This window comes from Podarcis bocagei, assembly GCF_964188305.1.
Source record: "Podarcis bocagei genome assembly, chromosome: 4".
NCBI lineage: Eukaryota > Metazoa > Chordata > Lepidosauria > Squamata > Lacertidae > Podarcis > Podarcis bocagei.
Genome location: NC_138128.1, coordinates 41,850,888 through 41,872,465, shown reverse-complemented (window position 1 = coordinate 41,872,465; position 21,578 = coordinate 41,850,888). Strand labels below are relative to the sequence as shown.

The 21,578-nt window shown below is 42.9% G+C and overlaps 1 protein-coding gene across 2 annotated transcripts in view; it reads left to right on the top strand.

The window, feature by feature from the left end:
- NGEF (neuronal guanine nucleotide exchange factor) overlaps positions 1–20,460 on the top strand; it is a 64,201-nt gene extending 43,741 nt beyond the window's left edge. For both annotated transcript variants that reach the window (XM_081191222.1, XM_081191223.1), the window contains 10 exons: positions 341–501; positions 3,232–3,384; positions 6,627–6,756; positions 8,773–8,847; positions 10,842–10,931; positions 12,405–12,568; positions 13,554–13,709; positions 16,766–16,845; positions 17,654–17,758; positions 18,232–20,460. In XM_081191222.1, coding sequence (XP_081047348.1) covers positions 341–501; positions 3,232–3,384; positions 6,627–6,756; positions 8,773–8,847; positions 10,842–10,931; positions 12,405–12,568; positions 13,554–13,709; positions 16,766–16,845; positions 17,654–17,758; positions 18,232–18,404 — 1,287 coding nt within the window. In that variant the 3' untranslated portion in view covers positions 18,405–20,460. The remainder of the gene's footprint in view (positions 1–340; positions 502–3,231; positions 3,385–6,626; positions 6,757–8,772; positions 8,848–10,841; positions 10,932–12,404; positions 12,569–13,553; positions 13,710–16,765; positions 16,846–17,653; positions 17,759–18,231) is intronic.
- The last annotated feature ends 1,118 nt before the right edge of the window (positions 20,461–21,578 follow it).

Genomic DNA, 21,578 nt, shown 5'->3' with positions numbered 1-21,578 from the left:
CAGGTAGCATACTCAAGTTTCAACTCTTTAGAAAAAGCATTCTGAGGTGGTTGTGGTTGTTTTAAACTTACATGTTCTGATTCAGCTGTAGCTGTACTTTGATTAGCAACTCCAGATGGGATGTTCAGTCCCATCTGCATCAATTCTGCACCCCAAAGTTCGTTGTCATCCAGATCCATATGGTGTGGTCTGGCTTGGTAATCGGGGTGGTAACTCTATAGAGCTGTGAGCTTTTGCCCTGTGACTGTGAATACTAGACTTGCCTACCTGTCACTGAGGCTTTCAGAGCCTTCACTTATATTGTGCATCATTCATGTACAATTTTGGAATTCTTCTGCAGGCCATGTTTGAACTGGTTACCTCAGAAGCTTCGTATTACAAGAGCCTGAACCTTCTGATATATCACTTCATGGAAAATGAGCGATTGAAAAAGATTCTACATCCTTCAGAGGCTCACATCCTCTTCTCCAATGTCCTAGATGTCATGGCAGTCAGTGAGCGGTAAGGCTTTTAGCGATTAATATGTGTAGGAATTAAATCTCAGTTTTGTTGTTGCTGTCCCTGGGGAGGCATAGGTGGGGCCTGTTCGTATTTTCAGCTTCTGTAAATTATCTTTATAAGTTAATGTCTCCCCTTTTATACTGTAGAGAAATGTACCATTGTCCATAACTATACAGTGGTACCTCGGGTTACAGATGCTTCAGGTTACAGACGCTTCAGGTTACAGACTCCGCTAACCCAGAAATAGTACCTTGGGTTAAGAACTTTGCTTCAGGATGAGAATAGAAATCGTGCGGCGGTGCTGCGGCTGGAGGCCCCATTAGCTAAAGTGATACCTCAGGTTAAGAACAGTTTCAGGTTAAGAATGGACCTCCAGGACGAATTGAGTTCTTAACCCGTGGTACCACTGTACTGACTTAAACAGCATCGTTGTTGAATCCCATACATAATCCTTTATTTTGAACCAAAAGCGATTACATATAAAAGGCCTTAAAATCAGATGGAAACACAGTTCCCTCCCTATTATAGGGAGGTGATTGTCCTGGGTGGAAGATGTGTGGGTGTCATCGTAGTAAGTTGCGAATTTGACTGATCACTGCTGCTCTTCAGCATTACAGTCATGCAGCCTTGCCTCCCATTTCAGTCCAGTGCTGCAGGCCTCTCAGAGCAGGCAAGATATAAAGGATGCCAGGATCAGAGGCCCAAGCATGTGTTGTGTCATATTCTGTCCTTCTCACCTTTCTTTGGTAAATAGTAATGCCTAGGTATGTACTCATTTTGTGTTGTGGTGACTAGATAAATATGCCAGGGAGAAAATAGAGTACAACTGTTCCTTCACATAGCAACAACGGTGTCATTGTTATTATTTAGGTTTGTCCTCATTTTTGGCATGATAGGTTTAGTGGGAAATCTCACCCTTTTCAGGGTGAGAATTGTGTGCATACAAATTCTGTTAATGTCTTCATTAATATATATTTTCCGTGTATATTTTGCTAGTTAGTTGAGGACTAAATTAATTTCAGATCGGTGCTGAATTAGAGACAAGCCATATTATTTATTGTTGTTATGGCATGCAAAAGGCAAAGGACCCCTGGACGGTTACGTCCAGTCAAAGGCGACTATGGTGTTGCGGTGCTCATCTCACTTTCATGCTCCGGGAGCTGGTGTTTGTCCACAGACAGCTTTCTGGGTCATGTGGTCAGCATGACTCAACCGCTTCTGGCGCAACGGAACACCGTGATGGAAACCAGTGCTCATGGAAACGCCATTTACCTTCCTGCTGCAGCAGTACCTATTTATCTACTTGAACTGGTGTGCTTTCGAACTGCTAGGTTGGCAGGAGCTGGGAGAGAACAACGGGAGCTCACCCCATCATGGGGATTCGAACCACCGACCTTCTGATAGGCAAGCCCAAGAGGCTCAGTGGTTTAAACCTCAGTGCCACCCACGACATGCATACCACAGTCACTTGCATGCATTTTTCTACATGCTTATTCCCTTCCTCACCTGTACATAGGAAAAAAGCTACATTCTCTTCCTGGAAATCAGGCACTTTCTGTCTCATGTATACATTTAACTTAGGAAGAGCCTGCTGGATCAGGCCAATGGCTCATCTAGTCCAGCATCCTTTTCTCACAGTGGCCAACCAGACACCTGTGGAAAACCAGCAATCAGGATTCAAGTACAAGAGCCCTCTCCCCTCCTGTGGTTTCCAGCAACTGGTATTCAGAAGCATAGCTGCCTCCAATTGTGCAGGGCAGAACATAACTGTGATGGAATGATGAGCTGCTTGTGCGTAAAATCGTAGTCCCTCAGAGTTTGTTCAAGTCCACAAACCTCTGTCTGTGACGGAGCCCCTCAGACATGGCTGCTCTAGTCACTTGCAGATTCCGACAGTGGCTGCTTTCGGAATCGCTTCCAACATAAAAGCTCCTTAACGGAAACACGTCTTCTGGACTCACGGCGTGACAGTTTCCGGCGAGGAGTGGGTCTCCCTATGGGAGGTCCAGAAACCTCCCCACTGTTCTCACTGGACGTGTCCCTGAGCCCTCCCTCTTGCTCGCTTTCCCTCAGAGACCCACCTCTCCCCCTGCTGGTTCCTGCTTCCGCTGCTGGGTCTCTCCCAACCTCCGTGAGCCCTTCCACCACCTGTCCCTCCGATGGCAGTTCCCTGACAATAACCATCATAGCTAGTAGCCATGGTGTGTCTACAAAAGTGTACACATATAGCCACATATCTCCCATTTTGCCTGATCTCTGGGGTGGGGGGGGGAGGAATAAAAATTTCCTTCATAAAATGTCATTGCCAAGGATTAATCAATAACTATTTTCAACCACGTGAAATTCTCCACAATTCCCCTAGAGGGTAGCATGTCTCACTCTGAGAAGCCGGTACAAGATCAAGTTATTGTTGACGTTGTACCACTTATTAGTTAGACCTCTTCTATTAAAATAGAATGAAAATAACTGGACTGGTCTCAAAACTGATAGCCAAAGATTAGCTTGGTTGATACGCTCTCTGAGTTTTGGAAAAACTAGCAGAATTAATTTTGAACAAAATGCTTCATTTGGTTCATAGCCAAAAGTATTTCAGAATCTATTTTTTATCTATAAAAATAAAAAGAGGGGGAGTGGAATGTGGCAGAAGCCTCTATTTTAATTATTTGTGTTTGTTGGCTATGTCTGTTGCGGACACTGATGTCAATGATTAATTCTTGGTTTCTTATTTAGTTTCCTCTTGGACCTTGAGAAGCGAGTAGAAGAGAACATTGTGATCTCAGATGTCTGCGACATTGTCTATCAGCACACCATTAATCATTTCTCGGTGTATGTAACCTATGTCTCCAACCAAACCTACCAGGAGAGAGCTTATAAGCAACTTCTGTGAGTGCAATTATTCAGTCATGGCTTGCTTAGTAAAACCAATCAACTGAGACTGACCAATTAGACAACAGATGCCAAATGGTTTAGCACACCGGGGTGGGGGGGGGGAAAGAATTTTCACCCATGCTTAATAGAAACTTTTCTCCAAAATGTGCTTGGGTGTTCACAGTGTAATCCCATTGCCCACTGGAAAGGAGATAACTAGGCAGAAAGCTGGGATTTGGTATGCAATCAGTTGTGAGTTATTTTTGACATTTTGCACAATTTTCAAACATGCATCTTCCACTGGGTGACTATGTCTGACTGTTATAAATGATCTATTGCACTGGAAGGATTGTTCTGGTTGATGCCATCATTACAAGACAAATGTATGAAATTATCCATAGTTGTGTCTGTTCTCATGGTTTTCCATTGGGCAAGATTATTTTGAAGCATGTGAATGAAAAGAGGCAAAGTTTCTTACAATAAAGGGAATAATTTCTGATCTGTAACAGATTTCAGATGTGAAACTCCTGGAATTCTTACTTAAAGCTAATCTTGCTCTTTGAATAATGAAGAATCTTGAGCACTATGATCCTGTGCATGTTTATTCAGAAGTCTTACTGTATTCAGTACCGTTTACTCCCATCAAGTAAATGCGCATAGAATTGCAGCCTTTCTCCTTGCCCATGCAATCCTGTGTGTGTTTACCTGGAAGTAAATCTCACTCTGTTCAATGGAACTTACTCTCTAGTAAGTGTGTTTAAGTTTATAGTCTAAAAATTAAAAATGCTCATTTATTATAGTCCTTGTGTCAAGTATAGCTGAATTGGATTAGGGAATCTGCTTCGGACGTTTTCATAATTTAAATTTAATGATAGTAGTCTGCTAGGATTTGTAATGGGTCTTCTCAATGTACCCGCATTATATATTTGGTTCCTTCGCAAAGGAGAGGAAGCTGTCTGGAAGCCTCCAAAGCATTAAGATAAAAATACTTTTAAATGATCATGAAAGCAGGGAAATGTTTAGCTGCTTACTTGAATGCTCTGAATGTTTCAGAAATTTTCCACTCTTTAGCTCAATACTTTTTCTTTTTCATGTTTATTTTGGCCACTTTGTTTCTTCCAAGAAAGTGAGTAGAGTTAAGTAAGCTATTAAGCTACAACTATTCTAGTAAGGTGGGGAAAAACCTAATAACTCATCATGCAATTTAGTCATTCCTAGCTTTCATTGTATAGATAGAATTTTAATATGCTCAAAGGAAGAGAGATAAATCCTTAAACAAATTAATTCCCTATAGAAGCAGACCTTGGCGACGGCTTCTAACCAGCAGCTAGGCTGTTTTATGAACACTAGGAAACGATAGCAATCTTGCTCCTTTTCTTTTCCTCGCCATTCAGTCTTTGTTCTTGCTGAAGGAACTCCTAGTCAATTATTTAATAGCAGGTGACTAGATCAGCATACTTAGAGGTCTGTGATGACAAAGGATTAGAATCCCATTTGCCTTCCGTTTGACAGACTGAATATAGACAACACTGGAAAGGAAGTATGGTGGAGAAGAAGCTGTCAATAAGACCAAGCACAGACTTAAAAGTTAGCATAGTGCAGGTGCTTCAGCACTCTTTGACATCCTGGTCAAGGCACTGAAGGACAATGAATTGATTTTCAAATTGTAAATGTGAGAGGCACCAATCTACTATTGGGAGCAAAGCAGAAGTTCACCTATGTTCCAGCGTTAATAGAAGGCAATAGCACAACAGGACAGGAATATGGAGTCAGCTTGAACTCTTTCAGAAACAGCTAATGTAGAAGTTTGGTTCAGTATTTTCTCAGTCACATATGTGGTGAATGGTCATACCATTCTCAGTTCCAGGACCAATTCAATTGCTAGTTCCATTCTTTCCTCCCTCTGCTCCAGAAAAACAAAAACCTTAGCTGGACCACACCAGGAACAGCATCCTCAGTGGTTATTGCTATGCTTTTAACAGTCTTGTGTGCCTCAGGACCACAATATCTCAAGGGCTGCCTCTCCCCACATGAACCCAGCATTCATCATTGGAGGCCCTTCTTCATGTGTTTCTTCTGAGGGAGATGTGGATGGAGGCAACACGAGAACAGGCATTTTCAGTGGTGGCTCCTTGCTTGTGGAATGCTCTGCCTAGGGAGGTGCTCCTGGCACCATAATTATCTATTATTAGGTGCCAGGCAAAAAGGTTTATTCCCCCTGGACTTTCAGCCCTTCATTTGGAGTGTATTAGGCATACTTGTGCCCTCTTTGTTGCTTATTTTGTAGTGGGGTGTGTTATGTTGGACCTTCCTTTTTATATTTATTATGGCTAGGGTTTCGTTTCATTTCGTTTTTTTCATACTCGGTTTTAATGTTCGTAGCATTTTGTGAGTTGCTTTGGGTCACTTCTCATGAAAAAAGCAACTAATAAATGCAATAAATAGAGCTGGGGTCTGATTGTGGCCTGAGTTGTTTTATCATGCTGGTGCTTGGACCAGTAATCTTCTTCCTATGAACTGTGCTAATTAATCATTTGTGGGTATGGGGGTGTTCCAGAAGCTTCTAAATATTTGGTATTAGTTATGAATATTGGTATTAGTTATAAATAGAAAGTTCCCTCACATTAATAGCCTTTTTGTCAGTGAGAAACCAAATAATCTGAGCTAAAGAGCATGTGCCTTTCTGTAGCACTGAATTCACACTAGCTGTAGCTGTGACAGATCCTGGCAGCTCTCCAGTAGTCTGAGATGCTTCCAGTTTATGCCAGATGAGTTTTTCCTCTTGTCATTTCCAGCTAGGCCTACCTCGGTTAAATCACTTGATGGAAGGCCTTGTTCCTATGACTATATGTATTTCACCTTACTGCAACAATCCAACTGTGTAAAGATATATAATTATGCCTCTGACTCATCTACTTGGACACACACCCCATTCACACCCGCCCACACACCCAGCATATGCTGCTAAGTTTGTATGTGCTACACATGTAAAAGCATTACTCTGGCTTGCACATTAAAAGCCTATTTTTCCATTCCCAAATACTATTAATAGACCCAACTTTGAACCAAAATCCACTTAGTGCTAATATGCCCCTCCCCCAAATTGTAAAAAAAATGAGAACAAAGCCATATTCCAACCCTGAGGGGAAGGTAGTGTTGTGAAAATTAAAACACACATAGAACATGTCGGTTACTCACACAAGTTTAAACCTCAATGAAATAACAAAACACCACTCTCCATCTGTCTCTGCTGTCAGCCAGGACAAGCCAGCTTTCCGGGAGGTGATCTCACATTTGGAACTGGATCCGAAATGCAAAGGCCTGCCTTTCTCATCGTTCTTGATTTTGCCTTTTCAAAGGATCACAAGGCTGAAGCTGCTGGTACAGGTATAACTGGGTTTTACTCTTCCCATATATCAGTACGACCTTGCCGTGTCTTAAATTGAGGTCACTGAAAGACTGAAGAGCTTTAATGGGGAGGGGAAAGCCACCAAGGAACATTCCTTGTGGGTAATAATAATAATATTTTTTTTATACTCTGCTCGTCTGGCTGGGTTTCCCCAGCCACTCTGGGCGGCTTCCAACAGAATATTAAAATATAATAGTCTATTAAACATTAAAAGCTTCCCTAATCAGGGTTGCTTTGAGATGTCTTCTAAAAGTCTGGTAGTTGTTTTTCTCTTTGACATCGGGGGGAGGGCGTTCCACAGGGCGGGTGCCACTACCGAGAAGGCCCTCTGCCTGGTTCCCTGTAACTTGGCTTCTCGCAGTGAGGGAACCGCCAGAAGGCCCTCAGCACTGGACCTCAGTGTCCGGGCAGAACGATGCGGGTGGAGACACTCCTTCAGTTATACTGGACCGAGGCCTTTTAGGGCTTTAAAGGTCAGCACCAACACTTTGAATTGTGCTTGGAAACATACTGGGAGCCAAGACCGGTGTTATGTGGTCTCGATGGCCGCTCCCAGTCACCAGTCTAGCTGCCGCATTCTGGATTAGTTGTAGTTTCCAGGTCACCTTCAAAGGTAGCCCCACATAGAGCGCATTGCAGTTGTTCAAGCGAGAGATACCTAGAGCATGCATCACTCTGGCAAGATAGTCTGCGGGCAGGTAGGGTCTCATCCTGCGTACCAGATGGAGCTAATAAACAGCTGCCCTGGACACAGAATTGACTTGCGCCTCCGTGGACAGCTGTGAGTCCAGAATGACTCCCAGGCTGTGCACCTGGTCCTTGAGGGGCACAGTTACCCCATTCAGGACCAGGGAGTCCTGCATACCTGCCCGCCTCCTGTCCCCCAAAAACATTACTTCTGTCTTGTCAGGATTCAACCTCAATCTGTTAGCCGCCATCCATCTTCCAACCGCCTCACAGGACCTTCACCACCTTCACTGGGTCTGATTTGAAAGAGAGGTAGAGTTGGCTATTATCCACATACTGATGAACACCCAGCCCAAACCCCCTGATGATCTCTCCCAGCGGCTGCATGTAGATGTTGAAAAGCATGGGGGAGAGGACAGAACCCTGAGGCACTCCACAAGTGAGAGCCCAGGGGTCTGAACACTCATCCCCCCCCACCACTTTCTGAACACGGCCCAGGAGGAAGGAGCAGAACCACTGTATAACAGTGCCCCCAGCTCCCAGCCCCTCTAGACAGTCCAGAAGGATGTTATGGTTGATGGTGTCAAAAGCCGCTGAGAGATCTAGCAGAACTAGGAAACAGCTCTCACCTTTGTCCCTAGCCCACCGGAGATCATCGACCAGTGCGACCAAGGCAGTTTCTGTCCCATGATGAGGCCTGAATCTCGACTGGAAGGGATCCAAATCTCGACTGGAAGGGATCCAGGCGTGCCTGAAGTTGTTCAGCAACCACTCGCTCAGTCACCTTGCCTAAGAATGGAAGATTTGAGACTGGGCAATAGTTGGCCATATTGGCCGCATCTAAAGATGGTTTTTTAAGAAGCAGTTTGATAACCACCTCTTTCAGTGGGTCTGGGAAGGCTCCCTCACAGAGGGAAGCATTCACCACCCCATGAAGCCCATTGCCCAGCCCTTCCTGGCTAGCTTTTATAAAGAAAATTTATCCATTTATGCCCATAATGTAATTGTCAAAAGGAAGAAGATTTTGTCTCCTCTCTCCATTTTTCAACATGTGTTCAAGTAGAGCCTGTTTAGCAACATCCAATAACATACCATTGGCAGCCCAATCCACTCAGTAACAGTGGAGTAAAACAACATTATTTTGATAGCTTTCTGAGCTGGAATTTGAAACAAAAAATATATATGTAAAGGTGAATGATAGTCAGACCTGTTAAAAGTATCCTAAGTCTTAATCATTTGAGGATTCTGTTGACTGAAAAACTCTCTTATGGAAATGTATAATAACAACCTTCCTTCATCTTGTACAGAATATCCTGAAGAAAGTGGAGGAAAAGTCTGAACGTGAAATCACTGCCCTTGAGGCTCACAAGGAACTGGAAACAGTAAGTCTCATCTTCCTTGTCAGAATATTTAGGATTTTTGGGAGCAAATGGGACTTCTTCTCTGCCTCTGTGCCCCTCCCAAAGTTGCTGGCCATTGCCATTCAAATGGTGTGTGTGTGCTGTGTCATGTGATTGATTATGAGGGTGGGGTTTACCTGCCTCCCTGTATTTTATTTAAGTTGGCATCTCTGTCGTCCCTCCCCCCCATGTGTTTTGAAGAATCCCTCTACCCTCCAGAGTGGATTTGGGGGTGGGACATGTAGGGAAAGGAGAGGGAGAGGTAGTTCCACTTTGCAGGCATTAGTCCTTGTGTTAATAGGATGACTTTGAATTTAATGCTTAATCATATGTATCTGGTATATGAGGACATATCTGGAAGAAATAATATCCAAGGAAGAGTTGCCTCAGATTTCAGAGTGCAAAAGCTGTAGTCAGACACTTGAAGGTGATAGATTCCACAGAGAGCAGTGATTTAATTAGCTGCCACCTGAAGCAGACTGTTAATAGGTCAGACTTTATCCAAGAGTACAAACTTATTTTTCTGACCCAAAATCACGTGTGCCATAATATACCTTTTTATTAGTGCTTCAGCTCCTTTTGAACTCCATTTCTACGAGGCTTCTTATCATGTGTGGTGCCTGTCTAGTTACATATTTTGTGGTTAGGCCAAGTACAGTATACTTTTAACATGAGTCTGAACCAGTCTTACCACATGCAGGGGATTGCATCAGCCCACACAAAGAAGCCACCCAACCTCCATTGTCCCTGCATGTTCACATGGAGACAGAAGATCTTCATGCAGCCAATGCACCTAGACCAAACTCATATGATCAATCCCATGGAAATAATCTGGAATGGACCACACAAATGTTTACTATACTTGGTATACTCACAAATGCAATTAGAGAGGCAACACACAAAGATGGTAAACACATGTTCTCCTCCATGAAGTGGGCCAGATCATAACTCCAGCCCAGTGTCATTGGGATCAAGTGGATCCTGATTCCTCTCAAGCCAAGTTTTAGTGGACCCTCATTTTCTATCGCTACCTGTCTGCTGAATTACATAGGCCCCACTTTCAGACATGAACCTAGTAGAATTGTTCCTGAGTCTTCAATGATGCAGCAAGCTGGGTTGGGAAGCCACTCAGAAAAGCACTTCGAAGTGAAGCCTTTACCTTCCTTCCATCTGATGTCACAAATTATGCCGGGGTGGGGCAGATGGACATGGTTTAGGGAAAACTATATCGTGAGCTAGGCCCCTGCCTGGTCTCATTAGGTCCATGGGCCAGAGGTCCCCCGGCCCTGCTGTGATGCTGCCAAAATGTGATGATGTCATCAGCAATTGATAGCACAAATACCTCTAGGAATGTGAAACACAACCTGCTGCATTGTTGAAAGCTTCTGAATTTGTGATAGAACTGACCAGTCTAGTAAATCTGAGTTCCATTCCATTTTGGCTTGGTTCCACCATTAGGACTATAGTAGAATTTGAAAGCTTCTCTAGAGTTTAAATTAAATCAGAAATGTCTTGACTGTATAAAACTATGAAATCCACTGAGCTACAGCCCTTCCTCTTTCTAACCAGGAGCCAAAGTAAGCATTAGCAAGCCTCAACTCAGGTGATTCTTGCTTACTGTTTTATTAATAGTAATTAATAATAATTACTTATTAAGTAATAATAGAGTTGGAACCTATTCCCCTCCATCCCTGGGTGCATGTCCCCCCTTATCTTACTGGGGTGAAGAATGCTTTGATTTCCTTCACATGAGGTTGAGCTAATACCTCTTCAGTGACACTTACTTTGACGTGAACAAGTTTATTATTAAAATCTTGTCGACGTTGCACTTTTATTTACAGAACCACTTCTGAATGAAGTTAAACATACTTTTCTACTTCCACCTCATTCCATCTGTTCTCATTGGGGTTCCAGTTTTCAACCCTGAAACAAGGAATCATGTTTCTGATATGCTCTCACTTCTTGGTCTCTTCTAGGTGGTGAAGGCATGCAACGAAGGTGTTAGGAAGATGAGCCGTACAGAGCAGATGATCAGCATCCAGAAAATGCTAGAATTTAAGATCAAGGTAAAAATGTAGGCTAAGTGCTAAGGAGAGGAACAGATATATGTTACAGGGCAAAATCATTGATGAATTTTTAGCAAAACGGTTGCCCCTACTGATTATATTAAACAATCACTGATCTGATTTAGTCAGTCCTAGCTTTGGTGCCCTTTTTTAATGCAAGTCAGGGTTCAGTCTGCCTGGCTGCTTTACTAAGTTGCCTGGCTACCCATGTTTCCTGCTCCACTGACTGGATCATGCAGAATGCGTGCAGTGATGATGCGTGCTGAGCCATTCCCAGTCACTTGTATTATTTCTAACTCAGTGCTGACTAATACAGCTCTGTGGAGCTCTCCTCCAGCTCCTTTATCTGTTTTTTATTTGTATAATTTTCTTACGGGTGCTGCAGGCCAGCTGTGTGGTGTGAATTTTGTTTAAATTAACCTAAAGAGACTCTTGAGGCAAGATATGCCAAAACATATCCCACTCGTCATTATTGTCCTTTTGCTTAGAATGAGACTTCAAAGTTTTCAATGGGTAATTTAATTTCCTTTGATGATCTGCAACGACCATGTATTTTGTTCCCATTATATACATCTTCAGAGAGCCAACTTTTAATGTTACTTTTATTAAGTATTTCACAGGTTAATAGGAGAAAAGGGGGGGGGGGAATATGAGCATGCCAAAAAGTTATAACTTTTACAATAAAGAAAAGACAACAAGCAGTTGGCTGCTGTCGTTAAACTTCTCATTGCTGTGTTGAACAAACACCATCCACAAAACTATCTACTTGGCATTACTCCCTGAGCCCGATAAAAATTGTAATTTTGGCAATCTCGGCTATTCACAGATCCTCTTTAAACAGATTTTAAGCCAAGGAGTGACGGCTTTTTGAAATTCACTGCTAAACTAATTTTGGCTATGCACAGATGATTTGTAGTAAGTTCTGGGTCACATCTCTGTCTTTCCCTTCAGGTCATACTGGGTCTAATAGTGTTTCATATACTTTGATTCATATCTTTTTAGTTGAATCTTCTCTTCCAGTACCTTGCCTGATAGATACTGCTAAATAGGAACGAAGTCATATTCTTCTCTTTATATATGAACGAAGTCCTCTGCAATAAAGCCACTTCTCCAGACTTTGACAAAAACCGCTTTCTCATATTTTGGTATCTTAAAGGGATGTTAAATACTGCTGATCAACATTTTACATTCCCCCCCCCAGTTGACAGACACAAATTAATTTTAAGAGAACATTGACAGTTGCTGGAAACCCCAGGAGAGGATAGTGCTCTTGTGTTTGTGGTTTCCCCACTGGCATCTGTTTGGCCAGTGTGAGAACGATGAGTCGATGGGCAGGTTCTTATTAGGTTCTACCTGGATCCATAGCTTCTGAATAGTCTATGTTTAAAGCTTTCCTTTGCAGTGAATTCAGAGGGATTGCCATAAGATGCTATGTTGCAGTGCTCCTGATTATTATTTTATTTCCTTTGTTAGTCTGTGCCCATCATCTCTCACTCCCGTTGGCTGCTAAAGCAGGGAGAACTGCAGCAAATGAATGGCCCCAAAACATCACGTACCCTCCGCACAAAGAAACTCTTCAGAGAAGTCTACTTGTTCCTCTTCAATGATTTGCTAGTGCTCTGCAGACAAATTTCTAGGTGAGTTTGAAACAGAGAGGAACAGAATTTGAGCTGTACTATGTTTATTCAGCCTCAGTTGGATCGGTCTCAATCCTGCCAGAGATAGTTTCTGATTGTTAATTTAATCTATTGATGTGCTGCCCAAGCAGCTGTAGATGAATTTTCAGCACTCATAGTAAAGAATTACCGTATTTTTTGCACCATAACACTCACTTTTTTCCTCCTAAAAAGTAAGGGGAAATGTCTGTGAGTGTTATGGAGGGAATGCCTATGGATTTTCCTCCTCTAAAAACTACGTGCGTGTTATGGTCGGGTGCATGTTATAGAGCGAAAAATACGGTAAGCAAAGGCGGATGTTTATTCTGTTGTTCTGGGTTTTTAAAATAGACAATTCTTTACCTTTGCGTCCCATCCCCGCTTCAAATTGTTAGGCAAGGACTAAAGCAGGGGTCAAGAGCTTGTGACTCTGCAAAGGCTGTTCAGCCAGCAGGGACACTGGTCAGGGTTGATGTCCAACAACATCTGGAGATCATATGTTCCTCATCTCTAGAATAAAGATACGGTGCATTCTGTCCTTGAGAAGAGAAAACTTGCATCAGAGGACGGTCGTGAGGGAAGTGTGTGCCTAACTTTCCCTTTCTAATCACTTCATGTTTGTAAAAAAAAGGGACTATGGAACACTGGCAGGGGGTTAAACAGCTGGCTTGGGGAAAGTTTCAGAAGGAAGTATATGACTCAAGAAGAATTAACTCCTCCTTTCTCTGCTGTCCTTTTTCAGATGCAAATAATCTCTTCCCGAGCATGCTTAGCAAGATTTTGTTATCCCAGATAACAGTTTCAGGCGTAGTTTACTCCTTCGACACTAAGCCATAAATTATTCAGAAAGAGTATTTTGCCTATGAGAAATGTAGTCACCTATTTCTCTGCCCCATCTTTTAGACCCTGCTTATACCCCAGCCTAGGCTATAACTAGTGTTTCTGACACCTTTCTTTTCTCTCTCAGTGACAAATATCAGGTGTTTGACTCTGCTCCACGAGGACTTCTGCGGGTGGAGGAGCTGGAAGACCAAGGACAGAGCTTGGCGAATGTCTTCATCCTGAGACTGCTGGAAAATGCAGATGACCGCGAAGTCAGCTACATGCTAAAGGCATCATCACAGTAAGCATAACGAGGCAATATCTGGAAAAATTGTAGATTGTGCGCATGATCCCATAGCACTTTCTTACAATAGATTCTGAACTATTATTGCTCTTGGGATGACTTTACCTATCTTTATAAGCAGGCACAGACGTTGTTCAATAGGCATCAGGTTTGATGGGGACTGTCTTCTAAATGACAGTGTTGATAGTGAGTTCACTTGCCCCTTGTCAACATCCTGCGTAGCTGTGTCTTCTGCAACGCTTTAGGGTAATTTGTTTCCCAGCACTGGTGATTCTGTCATATAGTCTGCTTGTGTACAGGAAATGCAGTCTCCAGTCCCTCCCACAGAACTAGAATGAATTTGCCCTCCCTACTGCAGACAAAGAGGGAAAGGCAGGCTGATGTCAAAGGAGGCTTCTTGTTTGTCCTATGAACTCATACTGTAGCCGTGAACAAAATATCCACGCCTCCACACACACTCCAGTGGTGGAGAAAACACCCAAGGGAGAGAATATATTGAAAGACCCAAAGACTGAATTCTGGCCAATTGAACTAATGGCAAAAATATCGCCCCAGGTATGTTGACCATAGAAATCTGCTCCAAAACTGCATTCAAATTCTGCCTTCCCTCACCTCTGTCCTCATTTTGTCCTGTATGAATGACTATTTGTAGATTATTAAATGCATGGATCCCAGGAAATACTGCAGTCTGTTTTCAAGTAATCCTATAGGAATATAAACTGTAACTGCCTATGTGCTAAGCACAATAAATGTTACGTACATAAAATATATCCTTTTGGAAGGTACAGAAGCTTAGAAACAGATGGTAGTAACTATCTTGTTAACTGCCCTGAGATCTTTTGATGAAGGACGGTACCATATTCTTCGCCCTATAGGACGCACCGTCCCATAAGGCGCACCTAGTTTTTTGGGGGGGAAATAAAAGGAAAAAAAATTATTTCCCCCCCCAGGCGTGGGGCTGGGGCGGGGGAAGCCTGAGCTTCCCCCGACCCCAGCCCCCAGAACAGGCAACTCTCCGCAAGCCGTGGGAGCCCGGCGCGGGCTCCCATGGCTTGCAGAGGTCTGCGCGAAGCCTGGAGAGCGCACCGACCTCTCTCGCTTTCCAGGCTTCAGCGAAAGCCTGCATTTGCCCCATAGGACGCACACACATTTCCCCTTCATTTTTGGACGGGAAAAAGTGTGTCCTATGGGGCGAAAAATACGGTAAATATAATTAATAATAATAATATCCATCCTCCCAGTGTGCAGATGGCATATTCAAATGGGTTCATCCTTCATACTGTTACCCCAAATCCTGCATGATGCAAAACTTTGTATTTCTTTCCAGCGCTTCTTTGCAAAATTTCACACCTAGCAGTGCGGGAAGCACTGTTTCTGCTCCAAATTAAGCATGTTGCTAACGATAGATTAAGAAAAGTTGGCACTTGAAGTGTTCTTTCTAGTCCAACACCCATTCGAGCAGAGAATTTATTCAGTTAACGTGCATTACCGGCAAACTGTTGCAGATGGAGGACATGGGAAATAGGAGGAAATATTTCTTCCTTTTGTTGTAAAAACCTTGTCCCTCACTCCCTTCCTGGTTCCCTGGAGTAAGCGACAAAGACAACCACAACCTCAGCTGCTCCTCTGCTTAAACCCGGAAGTGCCTGGCTTGAGCAGAGAAGCAGCAGCAAAAGCTGTCCAACCTATGATTCCAGTAGACTGAAAAAGTTGTTGCATGCTCCCCCCCCCCCAATTTTTTGATCCTAAAGCTTCTCTTTAACTCAGAGAATGAACAAGGAAGGTGGTGTGACGTTAACATATGAGAGTGCTGGAGGTGAAATAGTTAAAACAGGTTACCCAATCAGAACCCAGGGGGTGGAGTCAGAGGGACTATAAAACCAGCTCTGGGAGGGGTGAAGGGAGGAGTTCGTTGGGAGTTGGGTGGTTGGCTGGAGTGGGAGTGAATTGGGATAGAGTCTGTGGGTAGGTTGAGTTAGTGTAGCTGGTTCAGGAACAGTAAGGGCTAGGAAGACAAGTAAGAATCTGAGAGGTGGTTTAGTGAGTGAGAGCAGGTAGCGGAAGTTATAGGTATGGATAGGCACCCCATGAATGTAATTGACCGATACCGTTTATGAAACCACACGCTTGTTAAACTGCAATAAATAAACAGAAGTTTATGTTCCAATTTAACCCTGACTGGACTCAGTATTGTACCAGGTAGGGCCTGGGTGGTGGCAGCGAGAAATAAAGTGGTGGCACAGGGATCAATAGACAGTGAAACGTCCAGGGACCCTGTGTGATTGCTACAGATGGCTTCACCCCTTTAGCACAAATTTCGTGACTCCAAAAGAACATGGAGAACATGTTCCTTTTCACTTTTGTCCACAAAGCTATTACTGGAAAGGGAATTTGGCTCAGGAAACTCTATAGTTACTGAGACTAGCCAGAGACCCCAAACCTATCGTTCTTTAAACTGCAAAAAGGGAGACAAAGAGGGGGTTAAACTGGGCTCTTTCTTCGCGGGCCCATGTTCTTCTCAGGGACACAAGCATCCCAGATCTCCCAGATCATATCCACTTTAACCCTAAGAAAGGGAATGACTGTTCCAGGTATTTATAGAAAATAATACATACATGAAAAACGAAGGTGAAAAATGGGATAGAGGAATGAGTCTTCTGTCAAGGGATTCTGAAACATGGCTGAGCTCTTTCAGTAGAGTTCATGGATTTGCCTTGAACTCCTTATTGTCTTAGCTTGTGCATGACTTTCTAACCAGTGAGTGGGAGCACATGAGTCAGGATGCGTGAATGAGTGACACTTAATTGACTTAGCTGACAGGAAAGGGAGAGAGAACACATGGATTTTACCATTAAAGTAGGGGCAGGGGCAGTAAGAGAGAAATGCAGGAATGGCACAGAATGCAGAAAGTGGATTTATTTGTGCTTTATGTTTGTAAATTTTTGCAAGTCACTTATGGACTCCTATGTGGCAAGTCAGATTCCACGGACCCTTTCCAAATTACATGGAAAACACTGATTGCTGCTCTCTTTCCTGTTTTATTCCCAATGCAGAAGTGAAATGAAGCGCTGGATGATCTTGCTGGCTCCGAATCGGCGAACCAAGTTTGTTTCCTTTACATCCAGGCTCATGGGTAAGGAGGGCAAGGGGGGAAAGGAGGGAATGATAGAAAGTTGTCATCCAGATGGATTCTAAGAGCACATCACTGCTCTTGGTTAGGTTCTAGCAATGTCAGTTCTAGGATGCAAAGGCAGATCAGGTCCTAATTACAGAACAAAATTCCATTCTAAGCTTCATTTTTAAATTGTGTGCCCTGAAGCAAATTTTTGTGAAGCCGAGAAGTCAGCTTCATATCCCTTTACGGAAAGGTTCAGTAAGAGATCACATACCCTTTTCTTGTCTACAGAATTTTATGCAACATCACTGTTCCATATTTGTCTACTGCCCAGTCATCTCAGTCCCCCATCAGTACCATTCCATGTTACACCCAAGTGCAAGAAGCTAATCTGAGATCCCTTCCCCTCTTGTATGAGATTCTATGCATTTCTCAAAACCTCTGACTGAGGATGTAACTGTCCCCAAGATCAGCCATTGCGCTCACTGGCCCGTTGATTGAATTATTTGCTGAGATGACACAGCCTAACTAGCTTACCATTTTTTCTCTAAGGTGGTTCCTTTGTAGCTACAGTAATACAGGCAACAGAAATTATCAAGGTTATGCTACAGACGTTTGCTATTCTAAGCCCTTGACCAGAGAGGCAAAAGGCCTGATCACTATATGCTACAGCAGTTGGGTGCGCGCGCGCACACACACACACACACGCACACACACACACACACTCTCACACACACTTACTTTAGTAGCAGACACCCTCCCATTTCTCCCTTATAGTATTCATAAAGGGTCCTGTAAACTAGTAATTTCCTTTTTCCACTTGCAGATTGCCCTCAAGTACAGTGTGTCCATCCTTATGTGGCTCAGCAGCCAGATGAGCTGTCGCTGGAACTGGCTGATGTACTTAACATCCTGGAAAAGACAGACGATGGTAAGAAGTGTCCATATTTGGGTTTTAGTGCAGGCACAAATGCACAACAAAATCATAACAGGGGAACTGTGTAGGAAGTAAATATCTTGCAGCATTAAGGACTGATTGTACAGTATGTTCCAGTGCTCCTCAGATGGTGGTATATGACCTGTTAATTGGTTTGTCAGGAAATGAATGAGGGCCAATGCATTTTTATTTTTTTATTTTTCATACTCTCTTTTTCACTCGGATTGCCAAAGCATTGCGGTCCCAGTGAAGCAGAATTCTTATAAGCCGTTGCAATTTGCAACATCTGCTTCACACGGAAAATATTATGTAACCAGCTTCCCTTAATATATTCTGATATGATTGTTGTATAACTTCCCTTCTTGTACCAGTTTTGAACCTTGCTTGCATTAACTCATCGCTCCTTTACTGAGCTGCCACTATTATGTTTTCTCCACCCACAATCATCCTTTTCCAAAAAAATCTAGGTTGGATATTTGGGGAGCGTTTGCATGATCAAGAGAGAGGTTGGTTCCCCAGCTCCATGGGTGAAGAAATTATGAACCCCAAGATTCGATCTCAAAACTTAAAGGAGTGCTTCCGGGTACACAAGACAGATGATAGTCAGCGGAGGAAGATGGGCAGCAGGAATAGACAATGATCACGGCACACAGTTCTGGGCAGTTGTATTTCAGAAACAATGAATGTCAGATGCTGAGACGACGGAAGGTGGCACAAATATCATTTTTTGTCAAGCAAGTCCTCTCTCCTCCAAGCTAATGAACTTCTTTGCATACTTGATGCACCATGGATAATATCTCTGAAGACAAACTTGAAAAGAGGTGAGGCTGCCGTGTGCCTGTACAGAACTAGGAGCTGTAAAATGTAATTTCCTATTGTATTGCAAAGAGTGTAAATCTCTTAACTCTGCATGGTAAGGAAACAGTGAATGCTGATCAACTGGGAAAAAAGTACAACAAGGCCCAAGAGGTTAACAGCCTGATTCTTTAATATTCCATCAAATGGCACATTTGATTTTCCAGTGTGCAATCCAGGCGCACAGGAGCGCACCACCTTTGAAAGTGTGCACAGTATCGGTATACACACTTCTACACTCAGGAAGTTTCTCTGTAGGTACTGAGTTTGGAGTACCCACACAGGCACATCAACAGGTATCCCTTATAAATAAACACATTGGTGATACTTTAAATGCATTGGTGATTCTTTAACAGAGGTTAAAAAAAATTATGGCAGAGCATAGTCTTCTGTGCTACAAAATATTCCACAAAATTATTTACACTGTACTCATGGGCTACCCTGCAGGAAACTGCAGAGGAGAATACTGACATAGAGAAGCTGCATGGTTTCAAACAGGAGTGTGAGGCCTCTCCTAGCTCAAGGGCAGTATTGCTTCATGAGCAACTTCCAGGGGGCCATACAAGAGGGATGAACATGGCTATAGACAAAAGTGGGCAGAGCAAAAGCTGGGATGAACCTGCATTCCAACTTTATAGAGGTCAGAGATCCCCTACACATGTTGCTCTCCATCTAGGCAAGGAAGAGGAATTATCGCAGTTGAACATTTCAAGTCAGGCAAAAGCAGTCAAGGGGGCCGTAGCTGGTGAAAGTCCCAAGGGTAAAGAGGTATTCCACACACCCACACCTAAGCATGAGGTTCTCCATGCCTGACCTAAAATAGGAAAGGACTGGAAATTCACTGTTTCTCATAGCTGTGCAATTCACCACCTGGACCCATATCCTAAGTGCAAACTATAATAATTACTAGCAATGCAATCCTATAGATGTCATTTCAGGAGTAAGACCTATTGAGTTCAATGAGCCTTACTCCCAGGTAAGTGCATATAGGATTCCCATCTGACTGCATTTAAGTTTTACAACAAAGTTCTTTGAGAGAGCCAATGGTAGGTATCGTAAACTATGTCTAAATATTGAGAGGGTGGCTGAGTGGATAGTACAGACTTAGGCCCTGAACAAATGCACTGACAGTATCCCATAGTATTCACTACTCAGATCTGTTGCACATACTAAGGAATTTTTCATGGGGGGGGGGGAAGAGACCAAAAAAAACCAAGGAGTGGAGAATCAGCTCAAGGCATGCATGACATTCTATAGCCATGCTAAATCTGGAGAGCTAAAGAACTCAGCTAGGGCCAGCAAATTTCTGTGTAATTACCCTGGTGTATATACGGACTCTGATAACAGTATTTCAAATAATATTTCTGTCCAGTTCAGAGAGTTTTGAATGAAATGCATCCTTGTCAATACAAGTGGATTAAACTGATTATGGACCAAATGCTCATTCAAAGAGGAACAGAGGCCACTAGGCAGCAACAACAACAGGCTTGAGGGACAAGATGGCATGCTTTTGTACTAAATGTTGTCTGCAAAAGTTTTACTAAAGCAATAGGAAGGCCTGTTGCATGTCAGCTGGGCATTGCTCCTCAGCTGTACACATGAACTCTATGTATAATACTTTCAAGCTGGTGTATATAAATGCTTGCAAAGCCAGGAAATATCTTCTCCTTTGCTGCAAAAGTTACAACTGGCAACAAGATGCTTCTCTGGAAGGGAGAGAGAAGATTCACAATAGAGAACATTTGACTAAGGACAATTATAGAGTCAACCATGAGACAGAGATCGAGAAATTAAAAGATTGTAAAGCACTTTGCATATTAAAAGTGTTACATAAATAATAATGGATAAGGAGTATTTATTTAATAGCAACGCTCCCCAATGCTCTGTGTTAAGAGGCTCCTTGCACAAGGGCTTGTGTACACTGCATTTTTCTTTTTCAAGCTAGTTCACAAGGTTATGAATGTATGAATCACTTGTTCTTATACTGTCTTTATACTGAGTCATGCTGCTCCACCCAGCTTTGTACTATCTGCTCAGATTGGTCACAGCTCCTCAAGGTCTCCTACATACCTGCCTTTCAGCTGAAAATGCCAGGGACTGGACCTAGGACCTTCTGCAAAACCTTTGATTCTGCTCAACTTTTGCTGTGTTTTTTTAAAAGATTGCCTTTCATCCCAAATCAGGCCTTCAAGGCAACTTGTATAAGCACATAAACTGAGAAATAAAGGTGCTATTTAGATTTGTTCACAAAAAATGTAAAAAACCAGTCTTCCCACATCTTTTTGGCCCAGGTATATAATCACCATTTGCCCAGTGGATAAAGGCAGCTGATAGAAAATGGCAAAGCAGCCAAGGACACGTATCTTGTAAATTTCTATTGGGAACACTTTTTGAACCTCTTTCAGCTCTTACTTACATGCAACTAACTTAATTTAAAGTCATTCCAGTGTGGTGGAGACCAGGGTTCAAATCCCCACTCTGCCATGAAGCTCACCAGTCACTGCCTCTCAGCCTAACCTACCTCACAGGGGTGTTATGGATATTAAACGAGACGGTGGTGAAACCTTGCGCTCCTTGGAGAAGTGGTAGGCTAGAAATGCAATAAAATACATAACATTTAGCAGTAAGGCAATGATAGTAACTAACATTCCTGATCATTCAGACATGCACAGCTTTCACTTGCACTGTTCAGCCATGCCCCTAGCATTACACTATTGCCAGAAATTGAGATTTTTTTACAAATGAATTTTTAACACCCACAGCCAAGGAGTAGCATATTGAACTGTACAAGACTAAGGTTACCCGATAGCTGAGTTATGGAAAGCAAAAAGCTCCTGGCAGTCACCAGACTTAACCAATCCTGCTAATTTAACAAAACGTCTCAGAGAAACGCAAAAGCAGATTGCTGTAATTTTGAGTGCTGAGTTACACAGTGTACCAATTAACTTCCTCCAGTTAC